Here is a 27,163-nt window from a genome sequence, read left to right on the forward strand (position 1 = left end):
TTATATAGAATTTAGTCATGATAATATTAATAATCATGATAATGATGAAAATGACAACTAGAGAAGCACTCTGAGAGCACAGACCTCCGCCAAGCAGCTACTTTCCACCGATGATCTTGCTCTTCCATAGAGATCATTGATTTCCACCCACTGAAAAATCACCTGATTTCCCAATATAGAAGCCTTGTTAAACCTTGCAGATCCGCGGCGTGCCTCTCCCTAGTAGAGCACGCACTTTGTGCTGAAAAATATTAAACTCCCAAGTTCATTGTCCCTACCTGCCAAAATTTCGAAAATCTGTTACTTGTGTCATTCTCAACCTTTCTGCAAGTGTCATCCAGATCCGTGCACAACTTTTTGAGTTATTTTGCACACGGACAAACAAACAAACGGTAATGAAAACATAACCTCCTTCCTTGGCGGAGGCAATGATGCATATTACCTATAAAATAATTAGATAGTGCATGCCACACTTACAGAAATTGTTCCTTTTGCCACTTTTTATGCGCTTGGAAATCTCCAGAAATAAGGATAAAAGTGAAAATTACAGAACCATGGACAAGAAAGAAAGGAAATGAAAACGAAGGACAGAACTATAACGCTATGATAATAAATTCCGTCATCACTTTAAGGTTTCAGAATGTATGCTTATGTACATTTGTTTTCATATTCCTTTTCCTGATTCGCCAGCACGTTATAATGTTAATCATTAAGATTATCAATGATGTGAGAAGAATGATGTTAATGACCTGCCCTATATAGATATTATCAAAACGTGCCCAATATAGAATGTTCTTTAACATCTTAAACATTATTGTAGCACATTAGATACAATTTAAACTTTAAACACTATTTTAGCACATATAGGTATTATTATTATTATTATTATTATCATTATTATTATTATTATTATTATTATTATTATTATTATTATTATTATTATTATTATTATTTATTTATTTATTTATTCGGCAATTGCAAAATAATACAAGTGACAGCAGATCTCTTCATACAGATTACTTATTTAGCTATTGATATCACTTACAACGCTTGTTTACGCTTGTGTGTTTTGTTTATAGGCCATATACCCAATGCGCGTGTTCTTTGGTCTTGCGATTCTCGAAATAAATCTGCTTTACCCGGCAATGCCTCTGTTTTCATGCCTTCGCCACAAAATAGCAGGGATATGCATGTATACATTACCGCACAATGATTTCGTATGGACGGGTTGGTGACATGAGGTCATAATTCAAGTGAAAATAATTCAAATTTCACCTTTTCCATAGGAAGTGGATCATTACATTTAATAGTGCATATGGGTGGCGCCATCGGAACCGGAACTGAATTATTGGGGTCAGTTTTTACAGTTTGATATGCTCTTTTTTTATAATGCATGGTCAATTTCCCAAACACTTCGCAAGTTGCAGGTATTTTTTTTGAATCAGCGTGATAGGAATACAACAAATGAACAATGTTCCCACTTCCCCGCCTTCAAAGCCCCCTCCCCCAAGTTTACTAAGTTCTTAGGTAAATTTCTGCATGAATGGATGAATGGATGAATGGTGAACTCAAGATTACCCCCCCCCCCCCGCCTCTTGTTCAATCAAGTACTGAATAAATTAATGAGATTGATATTGAAATGCTTTTTTCCCCCCTCAGGACGTACTACCCACCGTACCCGCCGTGTTATCTGCTTTGCTCTTATCCGTTTCGGCCTCTGTATACGGCGGAAAAACGATGTATTTCGTATGGAACTGTGGCGTCCTGTTCGTCAACGGTGTGTTTTTTGCTGCACTCCCAGTATTTGTTATCAGGTAAATGAGTTATGTTTGCCATCTTGATATCAATTTGTGGATGTATGATGGATGTAATGTGATTGTGGTGTTCATACTTCTTGCAGTTACTCGCATCCCTAATATATTGGGCTTTTGTTTGTGTCGGCAAGTTTGGGGCAAGTGCGTGAAGTTAAGCTCTTAAAAGTGCAAATGTGAGTATACCCAATGTTCCGTCGATGTTTTCATGGCTGGTGTGTGGATTAATAATATGTCTTGTTAAGTCGGTGTACAACGCAAGATGGAGGAGAAGACGAGATGGTAATAGGCCTATTATGACATTTTCACAGAACGTTGTTAGCTGTTCTATTTTATGCGTTCAGTTTGATTACCATTGTGTGTATGTGGTTTTGTGCGTGTGTGTTTTTGTGCGTGTGTGTGCGCGCGCGTGTGTATGTGTGTGTTAGCTTCCAGTCGTGTTTATTCTTGACATCAGGGAGTTTCATGATTATTATATTCACTGCGTGTCCTCTGGTCAATTGTGTATCCTTTGGTTCTTTGAATATAACAGTCTCGGTGTAGGCCTATGCCGATGCATGAATTACAGTATAACATGATGTGTATGTGAATGAGTGTGTGCGTGTGTGTGTGTATGGCTGTGCGTCCAGTGTTGTATATGCTCTACTATTTTACCAGTTTGGAAAACTTTCGTTCGGCTTTATTGAAATCTATACGGCTCCTACAAGACATTTTTTTTTTTCAACCCAGGCTTTTAAGACCGTCGAAAGACATTAACAAAATTTGTAGGAGAGGTTAAAAATCCCATGCATTGTGATAAATGATTTCAAACACAAGATGATTGCAGTTACAAGTATTATGTGTTATCATCACATTTGATGTTACTATAATAGTAATTGATAAGTTATCATTTTAAAGCTTTGGTACCTTTAAAAAAATATGCATGTGTATGATATTTAATAATTGCATACGTAATGCAGGTATACCGTTCAGGCACTTTAAAGGCCTGATTATTATAGTGTTGCGTGCTGATGTCGAATGGGAAGCTGCCTTAAAGGACAATTTTATCGCAAATTAAACAAAACGTTCTGTTGTATATTGTAGATTGCAAGAGAAACATTAATGTGTCCTTGCACTCTCTGATGTTTTTCATCTCTCTGTTTTGTTTGTTTCTGTTTTACAGAGCTTATGGTGTACAGCACTCCTCGTCAAATTTGTCATTTTTCTTCTTCTCATGGATGTGCTTGGCCATCACTGGGAGTTTCTTGTTGAGTTGGATAAAAGATCTGTTGTCTTGGCCCGGCATATTCATTTTCCTCGGCAGTCTGCCCGGTGGAGGTGAGTTACAGTGTGAACAGGGAAGTGTTTGATGGAAAGAGGAAAACACAAAATATCTCCTTGTTATGCACTCTTTGAAGTGTTTTATTTTCGATGTTTGCGTATTCAGTTGTTATTTCGCCTTTATCACTTCAGTTCTCATGACAACGTATTGTTGCTCTATGGTTCCACAATTTATATCTTTCTGAGTTTACTTTGTTTTGATTATGCAATCTTATTCTCTGTTACCAAAGAAAGTAAAATGTCTACGCTCTTTTCGAAAAATGAAATAAAGATTGAATTGAGTTGAATTGATATGGCGATGTGAATATTGCTTTGACAAAAGAGAGAAATTCTGCTTTAAGAAAAAAAAATACATCATTCCAAATCACAACTATTTTATAGCTAACAGCAGTTAAATTCGTTGTCAATTTCAATGTATTTGGCAGCAATTATTAAGGGTAATGCCACGAACCAGACAGCTACGTGTCATACGGCCCACGAGGCCATAGACATTGAAAAATGTCCACGAGTGTGACGAGTCATACATCAGTCATACCATAGCCCACGAGTCATTCAAGTCCACGGGATAGACACCAAATAAAACACTCCCACGAACTAGACCACGAGTTATGCTGAAAGCAAATAAGGCCCACAATCTCGACACTATACGTAAGTAAAGTAAGTGTCAAGCTCGTGGACCTTTGTGTAGTGTCGAGCTTATGCAGATGGACCTTATTTGTCAAGTTCGTGGCCTTATTCGATTTAATTGATGTCGAGCTCGTGGGCTTTGTTTACCTGTGTCTAGCTCGTGAGCTGTATTTGACTCGAGAGCTGTATGACTCGTATAGTGGGCTGTATGACTAGTGGGCAGTATGACTCGTGGGCTATATGACTTGTGGACACTATGACTTGTGGGTGTGGAGCTCGATACGTGCACGTATTTGTGCGCGAACAAAAACCAGTAAAAAAAAACCAACAACAACAACAACAACAACAACAACTTTTTGACTGATAAATATTGTACAACATGTATACTACGCAGAGATTCGCATCAGCTAATAACATTAATCTGAAAAATTGACATTCCCCAAGTGCCAAACTAAGCGAATGAATTATACACATTTTTTTTTTTTTTAAGACCCGGGTCTTAATAACTAAGATAATAATTATTTGAATGAAATCTGGGAAGATTTCTTCTGTATTATTACCACCAATCGCCATAAAAGATTCCAACATTTCCTCTGAAATACAGCTTAAGATTGTTGAAATTAAGAGCTGCTTCTTTTTTTGTCACCATATCCAAACTCTGATGTGAGACCCAACATCCTCTTATAGCACACACATATAGAATGTACGCACTCATACACATTCACACTCACCCACACTCACACACGCACACAACCTCTTTACTCTTCCAGCCCTAGTTTCTATTCACAACAATATATTGAACAAAATATAGCTTACGTGTACAAAGCCGTCTTATGCGCTTCATACCACTGCAAATGTAAAGGAGAGCCTTCAAAAGACTTTATTGACTAGCTCTCAAATAGAATATAAAAACTCAAAATTACAGAGCCTTCCTACAGCATCATTTCATAATTCCCTTGTGTTAGATCATCACACTTGAACAGAATTGACGCATTCCAATGGTTCCTCTTCTGAGAGCTGTTTTACGTTCTTGTTCTTTACACTTTCTAAGATATTCATTTATCTTATAAAAAGCCGGTAACTGGCCTTCTAATCTCACTTGATATATAGAATTCGTTTAGAGGTAGCTTCTCGGGTACTTATTGGACAATGGAAACAGCTGTCTCACGCATTTGCAGAACATACGAGACCAGTATATATATATATATATATATATATATATATATATATATATATTGCATTATTAGCGTCGTCTTAGCATTCGCATGTCAGAAAGCTCGCTATTAAGAAGAATATGCGTCTTTTAACTCTTTTGACCGAGTGGTGACAGTTCTGTGATTACATAGAGTTCAGGGCTATTTCTCTGAATCTATTATACACAATCTTGCCGTATTCGTCTTTTCGTCAAGATATATATATATATTATATATATATATATATATATATATATATATATATATATATATATATATATATATATCTTTGTGTGTTCACTTACACTTTCCCTCTTGCAGCAATGGTGTTCTCTATGTTCATGAACATCAAAAACCCCTGGGGACACTACATATAACGGCAAGGAATCGTCGCATTTGAAGTACTCGAGAGGAATGGCGACAAGTATACTCGGAAAGGAAGAAAGCCATTGTCTGGATACGCATCTCATTCATGAAGGAAACTATTCGATCTTGACATCTTGTTTTGTACCATGGAAACAACAATAACTGAGAAGTAAATAAGTAAAATTTTGCGAAAACTGGATACACGAAAAAGTTATTTGCATTGCCCATGATAAAATTCCTGATTTGATTTCTACGTTATGTTTTGTCGAAAAAAAAAAGAATGCAAAAATTAATTGAATTGAATCGTTATGTATAGAATTTAATGGGGATTAAACAAATTTTGTAATTAGTAATAAAATACTTTAACGCTTTCACAGAACATATTTTGTGTGAGCTCATTCTCTGGTTTGTCTGTTTTCATACAATTAAATAACGACATGCATATGACATCATGATGGAATTTCTTTTTAATGTTAATGATGTGCTATTGATGATTGATATAAAAAGTTACGTATGTCTGTAAGGATTACATTACATATGAAATTAATGCATCGATGGTTAATTCGGTTTTGCAATTCATAATAAGCAATATCATTGCTCTCAGTCAGTTGTTCTTTGTACTTAATGGAAGTTAGCAAAATTAATACGACTTAATAACATTGCTTACGACGGCGATGAACAACGAAGTTGTAAAAAGAGAGATATTGTGGCCCGAATTCACAAAGGTGGTACAATCTAAACCATGGACAAAGACCGTAGTTTTGTATGGGGCGCCAAGTGTCGCATGGCCTATTTCGTTACGAAAGCAGTCATTTCGTCTACGAAATAACCATTTCGTTAACGAAATGTTCATTTCATTAACGAAGTGATAATTTCATCAACGAAATGTTCATTTCGTGACGAAATGATATTTCGTCGACGAAATGACTGATTTCGTAACGAAATAGGCCATGCGACACTTTTCGTCCCATTACAAAACTATGCGGTCTTTGTCCATGGTTTAAACGATGAACAAAGATTGTACGATATGTACCACCTTCGTGAATTCGGACCTATACCACGGAGGTGAGGAAAAAAAAGAGAGAACATGGAAACTTGTGTCGTATAAAATAAAAAGAGGAGACAGTGAATATACCTTTCCTACATATGAAGGGTTTGTTTGCAAAAACCGATAAGTCCATTTTTGAAGATTTTGAATTACGATCTCTGTCATATAAAGTACAAAATATTACCTTTTAAATGATATATTGGTCACTACATTATAAAGGTATATTTCTGAAGTTATGGTCAAAAGAAGCAGAAATTTTCTTATTATTCTCCTTAGTTTTCTTGACCTTTAATCGCAAATATCTCCATTTGGCAAATATGGACTTATCGGTTTTTGCAAACAAACTCTTCATATATTTAATAACATTTCTAGTCCCGTGGATTTTTTTGTTCAGACTTGGAAAAGTTTACCTGTTGTTATACACCAGGAGTGTTTTGTTGTTGTTGTTGTTGTTGTTGATACGTGTTCTGTAGAGGGGTATTGAAGTAAATTCAGCTTGGTTTCCACTTTGGGAACAACAATTATTTTTATAAGCCTAATTATCATACTCAGCTAATTAGCGCAATATTTGTAATATGTCGTTCATAATTATATCTAACAGCTGGGAAACCTGAAAATATAATATAATGAGGACTCCTTTCATAACTTTATTATAATTCGTTGTTAATCTTAGTCCAGCAAGCCTGTAAAAAAACTCAGAAGGCTTTATGAGGTATTCTATGACGAGAAATACATGTATAACACCAGTTTGAATTTTGAAATGATGCAATTGTTTTATGAAAACGTTTGAAATATGATGATTAGAATGATGAGCTATAATCATCTTAAGATTTTACGCCAAATTTCACCAGATTTGCGTTCGAATTAATGAAAAGGCTTTCAAATTCACGCGATTCTGGCCACTGCTCTACTCTCACTGTTCATTTCAATTCTTTGAGCATTCAATTTCGTTTCATGTCATTCTTTTTACCGATTCTGTTTATTTAGGTTAGAGAGAAAACCATTCAACTCAGCAACTCAAAGTTGGCAAGTCGTTTAATTTCGTCCCAATTAAATACCAATTTCAATTCATAGGAGCACAGCTTTGCACTTGGAAATTTCAAATTCCATAACTAAACTTAAGAAAGAACCAGAATGCGTTTCTACGGCTCTTTTTTTCATTGTAATATGTTGTTTTAGTGTATAAAATTTCATTTTAAAGTTTCATTTATTAAGTCCATTGTTTGTTATATCATCTTGTCTGTCAACTTTGTTTCCCCCTTCGATTTACCCCCTTACAGTATCGATGTAAAATTAATGGAGTGGCTGTATCTCAGAATTTTATCTACATTCATCAATTTATTTACATCTTTATTCCATTCTTACTTTCTCCGTGTCCATATCATAAGTTGCCACAAACATGTTTATCTAAGAAACCCGTGAAATCGCATGCTGATGAAATTGAACTTAATGAACTACTATACTTTTTTGGATGTTGTATATGTACCATTCAAATTCACTCGAACCTGAATGATCGCATCGTTAAATCGAAAGCAAGTCTGATGAAATTAGGCGAGAACACCTATAAAAAAAATGAAAAATAACGAAACAGACTATCCACAAGAATATATTGTAAATGTTTGGCTTATCGTGAATTTGAATTCCTTAACCTTCTTCACGGCGTTGCTGATGGGAATTTCAATGCGTTGCACTATTTCTATAGTATCTTTAATTTGAACGTCCTGTTTTTGCATGTTTATTCAAGAAACCCATAAAATCGCATGGCACCATGCTGATGAAATTAAATTAAATGACCTCTTAACTTTTTTGAATGTTGATCTCGGTGATCATTCAAGTTTACTCGAACTTGGATGATGGCATCGTTGAATCGAATGCAAATCTGATGAAACTGGTCGGGAAAACCTGTAGCAATGGAGGGCCTATAGATTGCATCATAATCGCGTGTGTGACCTGGAGAAGTTGTGAAGTTAATTTGAAGTTAATTTGAAGTTAATTTAATGTGAAGTTAATTTGCAGTTGTTGCAGATGTTGATTCGTGTTTGATATGGATATAAAAGTAAATACCTTGATATAGGCCTAAATAAAAAGAAAAACTGATACGCAGTTTTGAAATCATCCGTTTTCGGCGAAGATCGACGTACCCTCGGAACCTTAAACACACACACACACACACACACACACACACACACACACACTCACACACACACGCTGAGAGGAACGTTCTGAAAACGTAATGACTGTTTGCTGGGAATCCCATAAATCGATAAGAAATCCAGTCCACCTTCAATTTGTCTTCATGGATAATTCCAAACAAATAGGACCTATAGAAATGTCAGTTCATTAGGATCCATCATGATGAAACAAGAAATTAATTTGTTGAATTGAAATACCGAGTGGTGTTCGTTATTCCGAAAATGAAATGAAGTTTAGTTAATCCGAAAGTGGAATTGAGGTTCGTTATTCCGAAGTTTCGTTAATTCAGAAATAACATACATTAAGTTTCGTTAGTCCGTAAAAGAAACGAGGTTCGTGAAAGTGAAATAAGGTCCGATAATCCGAAAAATGAAGTACATGTACTAATATTGGCCTAACTCGATACTCCTTTGATATGGCTCAACAATCCCTTCCATTTTACAACAAAGAAGGTCGCTACACGTGGTTCAAAATCCGGTGTTGACATTTTTGCACCTTCATTTCGCGCAACCAGTAGTGCGAAAGTAAAAGCACGCAAACATTTTATGTATTATGTTCAAATAGTAATTTTTAAAAAAAAAGTAAAAAAGTAAAAAAAAAAAAAAAAAAAAAAAAAAAAAAAAAAAAAAACACGGGAAACTCTTAAATTCTTACCCGGCCGAACGCGAAAGATTAGTCGCGCAAAAATATCCACTTTTACAGCTCATTATGACCTAGCAGCCGAGCCAGCCCACAGAACTCTTGAGGCGGACTTGCACTGTGCGATTTTTACTGCGATTTACCCTTTGCGATGTCGCACGACGAGAAATCGCACAGTGTGAGGATGTCTGCGATACGACAACCGGCGATTTGGGGGCTATCGCAGCCATCGCAGCCCCATCGCAGAACTTTGAACATGTTCAAAATTCTGCGACAATCGCTTGCGACGATGATCGAAAACTTTCAGTGAAGCAAGGTGTTAGAAGAAGTACTAATCAAGATTTGGCTGGATATGCTTCCTTTATTCCACAATTGCTTACTGATCTATCTCAACATGATGACGAAGATGAGATGGGGAGGGAGTTTTACAACGACTTAGAGTGCAATCGTGAGTAATTCTACCATGAATATGGGCTTCTCGCGTCCATTGCAGCCGTTTTGTCCATACGTAGTCCCATGTATAGAGTTTGAACGAGGGCAGATTAAACAGTCTGTGGGTTGGTTAAAATTTTGTTTGCGTACCGCCGGACCGGTACTGTATGCATAGCCTTGGACTTTAAACTTATTAAAGCCTAGGCCCTATTGAGTATGCTATAAACTAGACCCATATCTAGCTAGGCCTAAATACGTGTGTGGGCCTAGAAGTGGTTCTAGGCCTAGTCTGCCCTAGATCTATGTTTGACATACATGTTCCATTCGAATTTTATGAATTAAATCGACATAGGCCTACACGTTGTATAAACTACTAGGGCTAGGCCCCTGGTCTGGACAGGCCCTAGATCTAAGTAAGTGGTTAGACCAGAATGGCTTAGTATTGCACTGCTACTGGATCGACTGACGTGGACGTGAACACTAACAGTAAGACTACAGTAAACACATAACGTTTAGGGCCTAACGTTAGACGTGGTTTCTGTCTAACGACATAACGTTGAAAAAGAGTAACCAACAGTTAGAGATCTACCCTCCTAACTTAGTAGTCTAGTCTAGAGGCTTCAAATGTGAAACATTCTTCCTGCCCTGCACACACGACCATACTAACACACAGTTACAAAACGTTGGTGGAGTAGGGGGCCTACAGTTAATTCTGAGTAGACCTCTATACCGACGGAACCGGAACAGAAACAGAAACAGATCCAGATATTTTTTTACACGTTGATAGGAAAGGATATTGATAATTGAAAGTCTAGCCCATCAAGATGTAGGCCTAACTGATACTATTAGTGATAAGATTTCTAGAAATCTACATTTTCTTACTAAAGTCTTTATATATATAGATTAACTAAACTAGTCTGTCTAGACCCTAAGCACTAGATCTAACAGTTAATTAGTCTAGCACTAGCAGTCGTAGCATGCACTAACGTTAGCACTACTCGCAGTCAGCAGGCTTCTTCTTAATCTTAGTTTTAGACCCGTTCTACAACATTAAACGATAGTGATGTTTGATAGTCCCTTACGGTGATCTAACGTAAGGGTACTAACGTTAGATGGGTCTACATTTTTTTTTTTTTTTTTTTTTTTTTTTTGCCAAAATGTGCTCATGGATTTCAAAATCATACGGTAGGCCTACTCTGGTTAAGCTAGTGTCGTGATGGCTACAGAAATACAGTGTCGATTATTACTTAGGCGCAGGCACCTACTACTGGATCTAGATTGTCAGTAGCTGTGCTAGCCTTTCCTGCCCTTGGCTGTGGTCTAACGCTAGAACCGTAGGCTTATACCTATTTTGTATTAAACGTTAGAGGAATTAGAACTCTAACCGTTGGAGTTAGACCTACACTGTAATTGAGATCCATTGCTATAGTTACAAGCAGTATGAATCCAGATCCTAGACAAAAAATAAACAAACTGTTCCCAAACTTTTTTTTTTTAGAGTAGACGTAGTGTCTAGTCTCATGGAAATTACCTAACTAAGCCAGGAGTATAGCACTCTAGATTTTTAACAATAAGGCCTAAGTGGAGCTGAGGTAACTTAGATTGATCAGTTGTTCTTGGAGATTTGTACAGAAATTGTAGTCTAGAAACACACACACACACACCAAACAAATGCAATGCATTGAAGTGACCCTCTCTACATGTAGGTTACTAGTTGATTAACATTTTACAGGGCTGCCAACTCTCACTCATTGAGAGTGAGACTCACTCATTTTGGTCCTTTCTCACTCTAAAACTTTATTTCATTTGCATGCATTTCTATTGATCTCACTCATTTTGACTCCGAAATTATAGCATTGGCCTATGGGAGTCTCACTCTCAAGTAGTTTCCAATGTTGGCAGCCCTGATTTTATCCATGTTTGTCCGAGTTTTTATGTGATGATCGATCATGCACTCCAAACTGAAAGTTGTTACTGTATGAGGCTGTAACATGTTCATGCTCAGGGCTGCAGACTAGTGCCACAAAGTATTTGATTATCCGGCAGTATGTCATTTGTTAATCTGTGTCGATAATAAACACAGCCTTGTCGTTGCTGCCTCAGCAAGTCACAAACGTGCTGTGCACAGCACTTGGTAAGGCTATTACACCAGTATACAGTACAGTACCTGTGTACATGTCATACTCTTTGTTAACTTTAATTGCCCTTTAATTTCATAACAAAGTATATCAAAATGAACTCTCAGTCTGAAATCATCAAAGACCCTGCCCCAAACTGTTGTACGTGTACTTGCAGTTTGATTGCAGAATGTAAAACATCATTCAAGGGCAATCATGAATTATCCAAAATTGCAGACTGTAGGAAACAATGCTGTGTGCGTCATGTGTTACACATGTATGTATATTGACATACTTGTACTAAAAGTACCTGGTACACTATGTAATGCATAGTGTAATTTAGTTAAGCTTTCGAGCCCGTAGACCTTAGTAAATGAATGAAATAATTATGATTATGATATACATGTATGAATTTACAAAGCACTTATGTAGAGGCCTCTATGATGTATTCTTGTCTCTCCTCCCTGGTTACATGCAAGTGCTTCTGCTATGTCCAATGATCAACAAAGGTGAATAGTTGAATAAATTTGTTTATCACTATGGTGTTTGTTAACTCTAGATTCATTCCCAAATGTTGTCCTTTTTACCCAAATGGTAAATCTAGAGTCTACTGTAATTATCATAAATGCCTAAAAATAGTTGTCCCTTTGTGTCACCCTAAACAGGTCTGAATAAAAATGAAATCTCTAAGGAATTCATACTGGAGGCTTGTCTCAATGTTGAAAAGGAAGAGCAGAAAAGGAGCAGCTGGCAACTGGTTGTCCTGCAGAAGTACATCAATCCCTCTCTTACCTGCAATTTCTGAGGACAAACATGCCAAGAGGATCACTAACCAATTTGGGAGATTGAGGTACAGTATATATGTTAGAAGATAAAATAAACACTTTTTCATACTTTCCAAAATGTTTATGTGACTGCATGTGTGAATACATCAGTTTCTTTTTCTTTGTATGGTGGCTTGACAATTAAAAAAAAAAAAAACATTACGTTGAGAGCAAGAAAGAAATTATTTCAAAAAGTGTAATTTAATTGTCTTTTACAGTATTTTGAAGAAAATAAAACTTTCATTCATGCTAGCCTAAAAGTGATGAATAGTTTATTCATAGAACTTCAAATACAGTCATTGTAAGTAATTTCCAGAAATAAATGAAAACATCATTTCTTTGAAAGAATGAATCCATTGTAAGACATAGGGGGAATGCATCCCTCTTCATCATTCTAATTCAATACAATATGTAATCATGTTTGTGTGTTTTTTTTTTCTTTTTCTTTTTCTCCTATTTACTAGGAATTACAAGATGATAAAGACTCTACCAGCAAGGCGTCAAAGGCTGAAATGCTACACATAAGGAGCAGGAGAAGGAGAAGCAGGACCTGTAAAACCTAAGAAGATAAGGAGGAGTCAAGAAGCAAAGGAAACCAAGATTTTATCAGCAGTAGGTACCCTGCTGATGCACTAATGGAAAATGTTTACTTTACCTCTAAAATAGGGAGAGAAAGAAAAACAGAAACATGCTTCTTGTTGTTGTTCTTTTCTCTCTACAGACAAGTGCAACATATTTATGTATTTGGGGTGTACCTGAAAATCCCAAATTTGATTTACATACTTCAAAGAACATTGTTGAGTAGACTTTATTCAAAGAATTATCATCCAGGGATACTTCTTTTTGTCAGTGCGTTCAGATCTATGATCACTGTCGAAAGGATTATTCAGGCGTAAGTTCTCTAAGTATGAAATAAAAACATGCCACATTGTTCTTTTACTTTTTCAAGAAAATAAAATTCCACAGTCAATTCCATGGTCGAGGAACTTCATAAAAACTCAACTCGATAACTCAACTGTGGTTGTCAGTTGCTAATGTGTGTAGTTCAAGTGCTGTAAACACTGTAAGCAAATGGGCGGAAAGTTGGAGGCATCCTAAACTACAAACATTTGCTTCACAGGGAACCTTATGCATTTTTGTAACAATTAATATTTCCCCTATTTTCTCCATTTTGCTCTCTTTTTTGTGTTTGTTTAGCCCTTGTCATGTAGTTCACCTCAACACCTACACCTGTAACTGCAAGATCGATGTGGGATGACATTGCTGTCTCTCTGGGACTTACTGGAAACAAAATGTGACTTTTCAAAGCAGGAAAGTGGTAGCTACTACAGCAGGCAGTCCGGAAGGTGGAACTTGAAGAAACTGACATATTGACTTGTTTCTTTCATTTATGTTGGACCAGTGCAAGTTTCCATGAACTTTACATGCATTTGATGTTAACTTACAATGGTTTGATTTCTGTTTTCCCACCAACTACAAACACAGCTACTCTCGAAAAACTCAAATTTACAGTACATGCACTCACCGTTAGTCTTTTTTTTTCCTGAAATACCAACAAACAGCTGAAGAATTTCAATGTGCAAGGTTTTGTCATGATTTTAAGGCGATTATGCACTGTTACTCCGACAATGCACTTTCCCTTTCTCTTTAAAATGTATCCTGCAACTTTAAATCATGTACAACAAATGTACCATGTTTTGTTTGTATCACTGAAAAACTGGAGAGGGAAAAATTCCACAAGCTTTTTGTTTGATTTGTGAGGGCCACTACAATGTTCAGAGACAATAGCAACACTCTTTCCACTACTGTTTAAAAATGTATCTTTTGTGCAACTTTACATTAACTTCAACATGTGTGCCAAACATTGTTTTAATGGCTCGAAAACTGGGGAAGAAAGCTGTTCTTAAAGCCGTTAAATAATTTTGAGGGCAATTAGTGCTGTTACCACGGCAACACACTTTGCAGTGAGCTGAACATGTAAGCAAAACTTCTTTTGAATCGATGGAAAACTTCAGAAGTTCAAGAGATGTTTTACCTTGAAGTTGTTGTATATGACTTGCACTGTTGCAAAAGTGGTAGTGACATGACATCATATTTCTTCGTCACTCACAGGACTGCGCAGAGTAAAAACACCTTAGGCCTTTGTGGAAGTGAGAGCTTATTGCAAGTTTTCTAATATTAGTTTAACTTGACCATTGAACAACTTAGTTTTGTAAACTTATTAATCACCCTAATAATGCCAGTCTACATCAACAAGGCTTTAATCATTGCACAATGATGGAATTGCACAGTGTGTTTTCATCGCCCTTGTCTAAGCGTATTGAAATGTGAGTCTGACAATGATACATGTATTGCCAGAAATGTTTGAGCTAGAAAAATGGAGAATGGCACATGTATCATTGCAATAAGTTGTACTATAGCTGCAAACAAGAAATCATGTTACTGTGCAATTCTGAATTTAGAGCAATGTGAATGCAGCAGTCAGCGTTCTGAGATAGCTATTTTTTCCTATGCAGTCATATATACGCTACCGTATTTAGTGCTGCATGGTATTTTAATGATACATATTTTAACTGCTGATCTCCCCCCTCTGCACAAAATTGTGTTTGTTTGCTTGTTTTTTATCATACCTCTATCTGTATCGATGGATAACATTTATTACTGGACTCAACATCTGAGAGTTTGAGTCAGCAAATTGTTATAGTTGTATTTGCTACATTGTAGGCTACAATTTGCCACTTTCCCTTATCAGTCAAAGCAATTCAATGTCCATTCATTTGTATCTTCCTGATTTATTGGTAACACAATTGTATATTTCTTGCTTATAAGTCAATACTGGAAAGTAAAACGTGTAACCAAAATTACATGTACTCTAGCCTTGAACTTTTTATTTCATTTTCTTCTGCACATTTTAACCAGCACATCTTCTTCTTGCAAAGAATGCCTAAGGTAGGCACCAACATAATCTGGGATGGACAGAAAATGGACAATGTTGAAGATGAGATCTCCTGTAATGATATTACATTATTAAGGTATACAATTGACAAGGTTCACACACAGTTGGAATTTCAATTCAAATGACTGCTTTGCCACAGTATTTTGCAGTGTATCAGTGTTTGATTAATCTGGATTGGGACCAGTAGCACATTTAGTGCATCTTAGAGCACCCCTTCGGATGCTGGTATGATCATTTCAATTTGGCATTTTTCAAAATACACTGTATGTTTACAGTAAGTGTTTATGTACCTTTGTACACAAAGTCTAACTGTAAACATTGCTTGTAGAGTATGTTAGATTGCAGCAATTTCCTCTCCGAGGTTTGTTTGTTTGTTTGTTTGTTTTTGCAACATTATTTGGGAAATTGTAGTGGCATAGGTAGTTGTCTCATGCAAATTGTAATGGTAACTCGTTGAGCTGAACTTCTTGTAGATGTTCAAGTTGACTGAATTTATTCATTGTTTATGTGGAAAAGAAATGGAAGTTGATTTTTTTGTCACTGTGTGATACTTTTAAGAACTATGACATCCATACTGCAGTATGTATATATGAATTGTACAGCACAATTATGGTATTGCTTTTCCTACTAGTTTTGCCTGTTTTTGGCCTTTTTTTGACAGTACAATTGTATTGAACTAATTGAAGCATACAGCTGTAGTCATGATATAGAAAGACAAATCGACAACTTGAACCGCTTTGTACCATCTTATCTTTTTCTTTTTTGATGATGGAAATAAATTACCTATTGAATTGACTTTAATCGTGATCAATGTGTCTATATTTTAGATTTAATTCAATGACTTGAATATATCATTATCTTTATTCTTGTCACATTTTTATTTGTGAATCAATATATATTGTAAATAAGTGTGATTCCCTTACATCTGGATGGTAATTACATACACAGAACAATAGTGAATTTTTCAAGGGCCAACCAGAAAAAATATGTCAGCACAATATTTTATGTGTTTGAGAAACCACAATGTTAGAATTCCATTATCAAAGCCTTAGAAAAGCACTCAGAGAATACAGACCTCCGCCAAGCAGTACTTTTTCACCCTTACTGTGAATTCTACCCATTGTAATAATTACATAAATATGCGCAATATGCTGTAAATGACTACACGTGTATTTCCAATGATCAAGAATCCTACAACCACGTAACCCTCCCCCCCCCCCCCAAAAAAAAAGGGGGGGGGGGACTTTGATCCAGGCAGTGATCCAAAGTAATACCAAAATATGGCATTTCTTTTTACTATCGTTATTAACTTTATTTCTTAGAATAAACTGTGTTATTCGATTCATATCTATTAATTTCTATAGTTACTTTAGAATAAAAAAAAAACAAGCTTGAACATACATGTACTTTTCAAACCAACGTCGCCAAAAAAAAAAAAAAAAAAAAAAAAAACAGTCACGAGTGACTTCGTGACTTCATTCATGGTGACCGTTCTTTATGATGAACAGGTGCCATAATGTACGATGTACGCATGCGCACGGTGTAAATCGTAGGCCACAAATCGCACAGTGTGCGGTATACATCGCAGCACCTGCGACAGAGTGCAACAGGCTGCGATATCGCACATTGTCGCAGCGCAGCGCATCGCAGTAAAAATCGCACAGTGTGAGTCCGCCCTAACACAGAGTTCTGTGAGACAGCCTAACACCTTCAACAACATCTTCTCGGAAGTCTTACGTAAACAACACGATCAGACGAGCTACGTCGTCGCGCCCACGTGTGTATACGCTTGTGTTGTGCTCATGTCTAAGGCATTCTGATGCTTGCCTGACTTCTTGTGGTGTGATGATTTGAATGACAAGGTTGGTATGGTATATTATTGTACTTTAATATTAAGGCAGTCCGCTGGCTGTTCTGGTTAATGGCCCCTGTACCGTTAAAACATCGTAACGTAATTTACAAAGATGACTGTCTAGCTATGTGAGGGGGTATGATGATGCTACTGATAAAATGGGCTGTTGCGCAGCCATCCACCCGCCGGTGCCGTGGCGTGTAATAGCACAAAGTCCCCGTAACCGCAGACACGGACGCGGACGGTCGCTTTCACTGTTTTATCATATCAGCCATTTGTTTCGACGTGTTGATGATCGATGCACTAACGTTAGCAAGTTTACTACTCCAGTAATTTAAAGAAAATTAGTTCATTTCTTTTCCTACACGGCATAGCCACTTCTTCAAATTCAAGTCAATCGAGCGAGAGTGACACTCTGACAGGTAGCTTTTTGCTTTGGACTCTAACGTTAGACTTAACGTTAGATCTAAGAAAACGTTAGCATGCATGGTTAGTAACGTTAGGCCTAGGTCGGGGTTCTTACTTCTAGGCCTAAACGTTAGGGTCCTAGTCAAGATTAATTGTTATTTTTTATCGTTTGTTTTCTGCTTTTGCTGCAAAACTTCATGGGGAGTGTTTCACTAAGAATAATAAAGTCGATCTTGAATTGAAGATCAACTTGAAAATAAAAGTGTATCATCACTAATGCTGTTCATTTGTGTCTTCAAACAATGGTAACATTAACAATATTGATATGCAAAGCAGTGTACCAGGTAGGTCCTACATACACTGTTGTAGATCTAGAATTCTAAGAGACAAAGGAATTTGTAAGTAAATTTTGATAATTTGAAGTGGATGCTGAAAAATAAAAATTGAAACTAACATGGAAACCAGTGGTAGGCCTATACCATAATTCTATGTACAATTTTTAAGGTCTATCTTAACTTTCAAGATCAAGTTACATTCTTTGTGACTAAATTGTGTAGGCTAGGTCTAATGCCCCAGTGGATTCATCGGTTGCCCAACAATAAGTGACTATCAGTACCGGTATGACTTCTACTTTGAACGAGTAAATTCCCTTACACAGGTTTGAGAAGCTCTGGCCGTATTAAAAGTGTCCGTTTCAGTCACTGCTTGAGGGTTTGTTGTTTTTCTCTCAACATTTAAAACCTTTTGTATATTTTTTTTTTAATTTTTACCTAACACTTAGTTAGGCCCTAAACTTTGTGAATGAAGAGATTTATTCGTGCAGATCTAGAAGAGTACTGTCACCCCTAGCCTTTTGACAAAAGGCCTCGTGGTTGACCGAGCACTGCGAGAAACGGTGAACGCGAGACTGAGTGGCTTACCTTCGAGGCCTTTTGAAACCTGGGTTTTTTCCCGTACCGCCTAGCCTCCCGACAAAGGTGAATATGAATTATTCATATATTCATGAGTCAGATCACAGTTGGTGTGCTAATGAGGACGTGTCAATGCTGCGCTGCGAGCCGCCGACATGCATACTTATGCGTATTCATTAGATGCGACAGCGTGGTGAGTGCGGTCGATGATTTGCCGCTACCCTTTTTGGTAGGAGAATCAGCGAGAAACAATTCTCAAGATAGGAAATTCATGTCAGGTTTCAAAAGGCCTGGCGGGCTGCGCCGCTCGGTCTCATGTTCACCCGTTTTCTCACAGTTAGTCTCTTCTTTAGCCACGAGGCCTTGCCAACAGGCTGTCACCCCAGGCTCCACACATTCCATAGTGACTTTACTGGAGGCAGTTTACAAATCACTGGTGCAATTAAAGTACTGCAACAAGACTCCCCCAAGAACTTTACTGGATGGTCTTTTTTTATTTCAGAGGGTCAAACAAAAGAATAAACAGTCATGAAAGAAAAAACAAAATAAGATATACAAGATGTGATAACAGTCCTGTGCACAACAGAAAAATAAGTGATAATTTCCAGTGCTATCACTCTGCATACATTGTGTTGTTACCAAATGAGTATAAACTGGTGGAATCCTGTCCATTTGAATACATTGTATGCAAAGGTTGACAAGTATTTGTTATTACAGTGTACCGGTACTAATAACACATTAACATAGAAAAATTGAAAGCAAGGTCAAAGGGGTGTTCAGATTTCATCTAGTATAGATCAGATATAGTGACACCAAATGTCAAAATCAGTGGAACAAACAGTACTAGTAGGAAGCCAGTTGTGCTAAAGGCAGCCTGCAAGTGTCTGTTGTACCGGTACCACAAAATTAACCTAAATGTACCGCTACTCTAAGGGAATGCCTGTAAAGTCAGACTAGGGCATGAGTGAAAAACTGAGAATGTGTTGAATAGTAGTACATTGTATTCTACACAAAGGCTGTCTTCACTTTGAATGCATGCAATCAATCAGAGCCAAATCAAAAGTTTGATAACTACAAATAGTATACATGATGTTATGAGCTTATATAAAAAATAAAAAAAAAACGGCATGGAAATCATCTCAGCATGGGTGGAAATAGTATTTTTCCTTTGTAATTATGACATAAGTCAAAAATTTTGGCCTGATATCACAAGGTCACAGTTATTGCGGGAGGGGTGGTGGTGGGGGAGGGGACTCTGTGGCATAGTGGATAAGACTCCTGACTCCCAATCATGTAACCCGAGTTGGAATCCAGTCGAGTGCTTACATCCATGGACAAGATGTTTTTACACACCATGTCACTCTTGACCCATGTGCTTAAATGGGTACCTGGCAATGCTAGCGTTATAATAATGGCAGGGTCCTCTGGTAGAACAATGGTACCAGTAACTGCAGAGGCTATCCTGGATAAAGAAGACTGTATTATTATTTTTATCATTATGTAATTGTTAAGAGTACAGGTACACATTACAACGAGCATTGGATTGTAGAAATTATTTTAACTGATAGATTCAACACCCAACTTTCTCCCAGTTACCACTTTTTGACCAGTTAGCAAATGTTTCCTTTAAACCCACAGACAGTTTAGTTACAATGAACTGAAGTGTTTGACTATAAGACTGTGGATATGAATAAAAAAAGAAAATAAAAATAAGGGTTTTGCTGCTGTTACGTTTTCAGGTACTTTCATGAATCTGTACTTTTGGCTTTCATTAGGTGCTTCAGGTGTCTACAACATGGCCCAGAGTGAGCAAGTAGCAAGGCAGGTTTCTTTTGGAAGAGGGCGAGGATTTCGGCCGACGTACCCTTTCAAACCAGCCCGGCGACCTGGAGATCTTCCCCCACCTCCACTCAACAAATCATCACAAGATGTTCAAGTAGACCTATCACGGTGCAGAATAACGCCCCCTGACAGCGAGGTGCAGAGCGACCAAAGGGAGTCGTCATCTCCTCAAACAAGCACGGGCGTGGCCCCGGCAGGTGCTAGCCAGAATGGGCGGGGCGGTGGGATGGGGGCCTCGTCGATGAAGAGCGGCGTGACGCGGCTGAAGGCCAAGTACAGCTACAAGGCCAATTTGTCCAGCCCCTTGGGTCAGAAAGAGCTGAGTCTGAAGCAAGGTCAAAGGGCGGTCTTTGTGGAGAGGTGCAGGGACAACGACCTCTGGGTGAAGGTGCGAACAGAGGATGATGACGAGGAGGAAGGGTTTGTCCCGGTATCCTATATGGAGGTGAGTATTAATGCAGTGATTGATATGAATGGCAATTGCTATTTCACTTGTATGCCTTGCTGCTTCCCCCTGTACACTGCACATGCCAAGTGCTTTCAGCATCCTGCAAAGTTGATGATATAACAATGGTAAACATATTCTGTTCAACAGTCCACATAACGTTTGTTAATTTCTTCAGATTGCCAAAGAAGAAGAATATTTGCTATAATATGCATAGCTTGGGTAAATCTGAATTTTCTTGGGTCCTAAGGGATCACCTTGAAACTTGAGCAAGATTTAATACAATCCTGTTTATCAATCCTGCCAGGACTATCATTTTACATATAAAAAAGAAAAAAAAAATGAAAAGAGCAATATTTGCCAATTGTGTCAATGTAGACTTAGGGGGACTATTGCTATATAATAATCAAGTACATGTATATGGTGTTTCAACACTTATTTACTGTGTAAATCATGTGTGCATTTAGTAGTAGACAGAGCTAATATGCTAATGAACAATCAAAGGATTAAATACGTTAGCAGATAGTTTCAAAGATTTGAAGACACACTTCCAAGACATTTGCAAGTTTCCTAGTGCCAACAGGTCATCAATTTTCGTATGAGGCTTTTGATAATTGCAACTGATTGACAAATTGCCCTACATCGACGTAAATAAGCACTGAATTGATCAGTGTTTTGGTAGTAGCCATGATAAAAAATCATGGGCGTACATACTCGAGCAGGATTCGAACCTACGACCTCCTGATCACCGGACAGGCGTCATCTCCACTAGACCACCGAGCTTTCGCCCGACAGCAAGTGTTTGGTTCTAATCCTTATAGCGTGCAGCGGGTACTGCTTTGTTATTCAAATTCATGAAATTTGTCAATCAGTTGCAATGAAAACATCTCGACGGAAGAATTTCATGAATTTGAATAACAAAGCAGTACCCGCTGCACGCTATAAGGATTAGAACCAAACACTTGCTGTCGGGCGAAAGCTCGGTGGTCTAGTGGAGATGACGCCTGTCCGGTGATCAGGAGGTCGTAGGTTCGAATCCTGCTCGAGTATGTACGCCCATGATTTTTTATCATGGCTACTACCAAAACACTGATCAATTCAGTGCTTATTTACGTTGATGTAGGGCAATTTGTCAATCAGTTGCAATGAAAACATCTCGACGGAAGAATTTCATGAATTTGAATAACAAAGCAGTACCCGCTGCACGCTATAAGGATTAGAACCAAACACTTGCTGTCGGGCGAAAGCTCGGTTCGGTGGTCTAGTGGAGATGACGCCTGTCCGGTGATCAGGAGGTCGTAGGTTCGAATCCTGCTCGAGTATGTACGCCCATGATTTTTTATCATGGCTACTACCAAAACACTGATCAATTCAGTGCTTATTTACGTCGATGTAGGGCAATTTGTCAATCAGTTGCAATGAAAACATCTCGACGGAAGAATTTCATGAATTTGAATAACAAAGCAGTACCCGCTGCAAGCTATAAGGATTAGAACCAAACACTTGCTGTCGGGCGAAAGCTCGGTGGTGTAGTGGAGATGACGCCTGTCCGGTGATCAGGAGGTCGTAGGTTCGAATCCTGCTCGAGTATGTACGCCCATGATTTTTTATCATGGCTACTACCAAAACACTGATCAATTCAGTGCTTATTTACGTCGATGTAGGGCAATTTGTCAATCAGTTGCAATGAAAACATCTCGACGGAAGAATTTCATGAATTTGAATAACAAAGCAGTACCCGCTGCACGCTATAAGCTTTTGATAATGTTGGACATTTTGTAAGATGTCTGGCACAGAACATGTAGACCGTTGCTGCAACATATTAAGACCCATCAAAGGCTGCCCTGCACCCACAAATCATGATGTAGAAAAGTCTCCACTGTCTTTTCATTGCTGTAACATCAGGTGGTGTCCGACAAACTCACCCAGCTACCCTGGTTGGCTGCAAAGCAGACCGAGGAAGAAGCCAACCTGCCCAAGGTCAAACGTAAGTCCAGTCAACGATATTTGACCACCCAGCTCAAAACCCTCAAATAGTAGACCAAAATGAATTCCCACTTTCGGGGGATAGTTTCAAAATGTAAACTGTAAGCAATGCTGCACACTGGCGGTGGTCCAACGGTCCCTGACTAGTGAAAATCACTCTTGGACCAGTAATTTTTTCAGAAGTGGACCAGTAACAAATGGAAAAACTGGGTGCCTACTGGTCCACCGAACAGGACGGAGCAGTAGAAAAAATGGATTAGAGTGCAGCCCTGACCTAGGCTTTATAACTATGTGTAACTTGTTAAAATTGGACCATCCTAACCCATTCAATAAGTGAATGAAACCAGAAAAAGTTAGGAGGTGCAGTCTCATAGAAAAGGGAGGAAAGCAGATCTAAACATTAGGGCCACTCAGAGATGCTGTGCAGAAGTGCAAACTGCATCAGTGAAAATTCCAATGAAAGCAGCACCTGTTCAAAAAATATGGTCCAGAAAAACTGCTAATATTTCAATTTCAGATTTGTCACCAAATTTTGACAGTAGGTAGAGAAAAGGTTACTCTCCCAGGTAAGACAAATTGTAAAAATTTGATTCAGTCAACCCAAATGACATATTTTGGTCCATTCCAGAGAATCCCTATCTGCGACTTTGTGGAAAGTTTGAGAAAAATCTGAAAAATCTGTTCAAAACTACAAGAATTTTTAAAGTTTTGGTGCAGCTATCACTGGGTGAGAAGTCTACTTCACGTTATGAAGTCACTTGTGAAGAAAAATATGAAGAAAATTCAATGTATTTTCACTTTTTAGCTCACCTGAGCCAAAGGCTCAAGTGAGCTATTGCGATCGCCCTTCGTCCGGCGTCCGTCGTGCGTCATGCGTAAACTTTTTACATTTTCATCTTCTTCTTGAAAACCCCAAGACCGATTTTCATCAAACTTGGCAGGTAGCATCCCTAGGGGGTTAGGAACTCAATTTGTTAAAATGGGCACCATGCCCCACCCAGGGGGCCCCCAAGGGGGCCCAAACCCTCCAAAATTAAGGAATCTGTAAAAATCTTCTTCTCTAGAACCAGAAGTGATAGAGCTAAGTTAATACTATGAGTTAGTACATTGATGACTATAGTTTCAAGTTTGTTCATGGCAGAATCAGAGGTGCCCCCCTTGGGACCCAGGGGAGGGGGGTGGGGAGGGGTCCTAATGGGGCCTAAATTGTACATTTTCATCTTCTTCTTGAGAACCCCATGACCCATTTTCACCAAACTTGGCAGGTAGCATCCCTAGGGGGTTAGGATCTCATTTTGTTAAAATGGGCACCATGCCCCACCCAGGGGGCCCCCAGGGGGGCCCAACCCCCCCCCCCAAAAAAAAAAAAATAATGAAGGAATCTTTAAAAATCTTCTCTAAGATAAGCTAAGATAATACTATGAGTGAGTACATTAATGACTGTAGTTTCAAGTTTGTTCATGGCAGATCCAGGGGTGCCCCTCTTGGGGGCAGGGGGGGGGGGGTTGGGAAGGTCCAAATGGGGGCCTGAATTGTACATTTTCATCTTCTTCCTGAAAACCTCATGATGGATTTTCGTCAAACTTGGCAGGTAGCTTCCCTAGGGGGTCAGGATCTCAATTTATCAAAGTGGGCACCATGCCCCACCCAGTGGGCCCCAGGGGGCCCAACCCCCCCCCCCCCCCCCAAATGAAGGAATCTTTAAAAATCTTCTCTAAGATAAGCTAAGATAATACTATGAGTGAGTACATTGATGACTATAGTTTCAAGTTTGTTCATGGCAGAATCAGGGGTGCCCCCCTTGGGACCCAGGGGAGGGGGGTGGGGAGGGGTCCTAATGGGGCCTAAATTGTACATTTTCATCTTCTTCTTGAGAACCCCATGACCCATTTTCACCAAACTTGGCAGGTAGCATCCCTAGGGGGTTAGGATCTCATTTGTTAAAATGGGCACCATGCCCCACCCAGGGGGCCCCCAGGGGGGCCCAACCCCCCCCCCCCCCCCCCAAAAAAAAAAAAAAATAATGAAGGAATCTTTAAAAATCTTCTCTAAGATAAGCTAAGATAATACTATGAGTGAGTACATTAATGACTGTAGTTTCAAGTTTGTTCATAGCAGATCCAGGGGTGCCCCTCTTGGGGGCAGGGGGGGGGGGGGTTGGGAAGGTCCAAATGGGGGCCTGAATTGTACATTTTCATCTTCTTCCTGAAAACCTCATGATGGATTTTCGTCAAACTTGGCAGGTAGCATCCCTAGGGGGTCAGGATCTCAATTTATCAAAGTGGGCACCATGCCCCACCCAGTGGGCCCCAGGGGGCCCCAATGCCCCCAAATTAAGGAATCTTTAAAAATTTTGGCCCTTATTGTACATTTTCATGTTCTACTTGAGAATGCCTGGTCCAATTTTAGTAAAGCTGTGAATGATTTAGATTAGTGACTGCGTGAAAGGTGAACTTGCGATACTCAGGTGAGGCTAGACCCACGGGTCTCTTGTCTAGCATAGTGATAGAGAACTTGACTGGCCTTTTTCAGAAAGCGGCCCTAATAATAATGTTTCAGTATCAAGTCGAGTGAATGTGTACTTTTCATTTTTTTTTTTGTGAATTGCTATTGATTTTCTTTTTATTTTCATTATACTGTTCTTCATATGAGGCGTTAAGAACTGCAGTAGTCTTATTATCCAGAGATGGCTGCAACAAAACTTTAAAAATTTATAACTTTGGAATTGATTGTCTGATTTTCCTCAAACTGTACCTGCTGTGTTCTACTAATATTGTTGCATTCACTCAATCTGCACTTGTCCTTAAAGACTGTGAATGTGAAGAAAATATTGTTTACTCCATGTGGTATGGCCCTCATTGAATCTATTCATCCAACCATCCATTCAGCCATGAATCCGTCTGTTCATCCATTTTATATTCGTTCTTCATCTGTTAAAGGGATGGTATAGTTTCAATTAAGATGGAGATTCAGGATTTAACTGTTTGCAAGATGATTAGAAACCACTTCTATGAAATAATAAAGAGTAAACGATGCTAAGAGGAATTTAAAGTGTTTTTGATGAAAGTGGGTTTGGGAATGGCTGAGATATTCCAAACCAAAGTAAAACAAAGTGGTCCTATAAAAGGTGAGTCACACCTTTTATTAGGACTTCTTTTTTCTGCATATCTCGGCCATTTCAAAACCAATTTTCATCAAATAAACTGTGAATTCATCTTAGAATAGTTTTCTCTCTAATATTTCATGGTTTCTAATCGTCTTGCAGAAAGTCAAAATGTGAATCCCCATCTTGACCAAAATTATACCATCCCTTTAAATACCAGTTTCTATCCATCAGTCCTTTTATCCATCCAACCATGTTTCTATTCCATTTGTTTCCCCTGCCTACCACCTCTCAGCTGAGTGGAAGCCTTATGTCTCTGCCTACAATCGGGAGGAAAAGAAGAAAGCAGAGGGGAGCGGGGGCGCTGCCTCCAAGGAGAAATACTACTGCAAGTGGTGCGACAAGCAGCTGAACGGCCCCCAGCCGTACGGGGCTCACATGGCCAGCAAGGCGCACCGCGAAGAGGTGGAGCTGGCCAAGGAGTATGGCACGTACACTGAGGACGATTAAGAGCATAACTGGCGGAATTTGGCATCTCGGATGACGTTGAACTGGCACAAACACGGAAATGTCTTCGATGGTTGTTAAGGATTACGACGGTGGCCGTCCCGATGACGAGTATCGTATCCCTGCAAGTGTGTTATGTAGTTGTACCATCGAATTCAAGTGCTGGTAGTTCAGCTCCAAGGGAAAGGCCACCACAAGATGAGTCCATTGCCCTGATATACCAGGATATGAAAATCATTACTGCAATGTTTAAAAGTAACCCCAAGCACACATTGTTTTGTTGTTGTTGCTTTTTTTTTGGGGGGGGGGGGGGTCGTCACAAATATGAAAACAGTGATTAAACAAAGTGGACTAGTGAGAAGTTGTCTAAGACTTTAAAAAATGTATAACAAACTAAAGTGAATCTATAAAAAAAATGTTATCTTGAATGCCAAAGTGTCAGAAAAGTTTTCATAGCAAAGGGTCATAATGGGTAGACATAAAAATCCATTTGTTCAGAGGAGTTTTGTCATAATTTTTTACTCTGACAGTTCTCGTGTGAGGCATATATAGGAGAGGGATTCTGTGAAGCCAGATGTATTCT

The 27,163-nt window shown here is 38.6% G+C and overlaps 1 protein-coding gene and 1 long non-coding RNA gene across 2 annotated transcripts; both read left to right on the top strand.

Moving 5' to 3' along the window:
* The first annotated feature begins 12,533 nt into the window (after positions 1-12,533).
* LOC140244587 (uncharacterized) lies at positions 12,534-16,321 on the top strand. Its single transcript, XR_011902291.1, has 3 exons — positions 12,534-12,596; positions 13,035-13,182; positions 13,768-16,321. It is a non-coding gene; the product is annotated as an uncharacterized lncRNA (long non-coding RNA).
* Positions 16,322-17,349: 1,028 nt separating this feature from the next.
* On the top strand, positions 17,350-26,863 carry LOC140244611 (uncharacterized). Its single transcript, XM_072324232.1, has 4 exons — positions 17,350-17,388; positions 20,473-20,984; positions 22,890-22,971; positions 26,369-26,863. Exons 2-4 carry the CDS (start codon positions 20,493-20,495, stop codon positions 26,581-26,583), a joined length of 789 nt encoding a protein of 262 aa, XP_072180333.1. The 5' UTR covers positions 17,350-17,388; positions 20,473-20,492; the 3' UTR covers positions 26,584-26,863.
* The last annotated feature ends 300 nt before the right edge of the window (positions 26,864-27,163 follow it).

The sequence above is a fragment of the Diadema setosum genome, chromosome 21 (genome assembly GCF_964275005.1).
Source record: "Diadema setosum chromosome 21, eeDiaSeto1, whole genome shotgun sequence".
Lineage (NCBI taxonomy): Eukaryota > Metazoa > Echinodermata > Echinoidea > Diadematoida > Diadematidae > Diadema > Diadema setosum.

Bases quoted from the DNA above. Each gene is read 5' to 3' on its own strand.
- LOC140244611 (XM_072324232.1), top strand. From the start codon at position 20,493: ATGGCCCAGAGTGAGCAAGTAGCAAGGCAGGTTTCTTTTGGAAGAGGG. The intron at 20,985-22,889 runs GTGAGTATTAAT...CTGTAACATCAG, and splicing joins TCCCGGTATCCTATATGGAG to GTGGTGTCCGACAAACTCAC. The intron at 22,972-26,368 runs GTAAGTCCAGTC...ACCACCTCTCAG, and splicing joins CAACCTGCCCAAGGTCAAAC to CTGAGTGGAAGCCTTATGTC.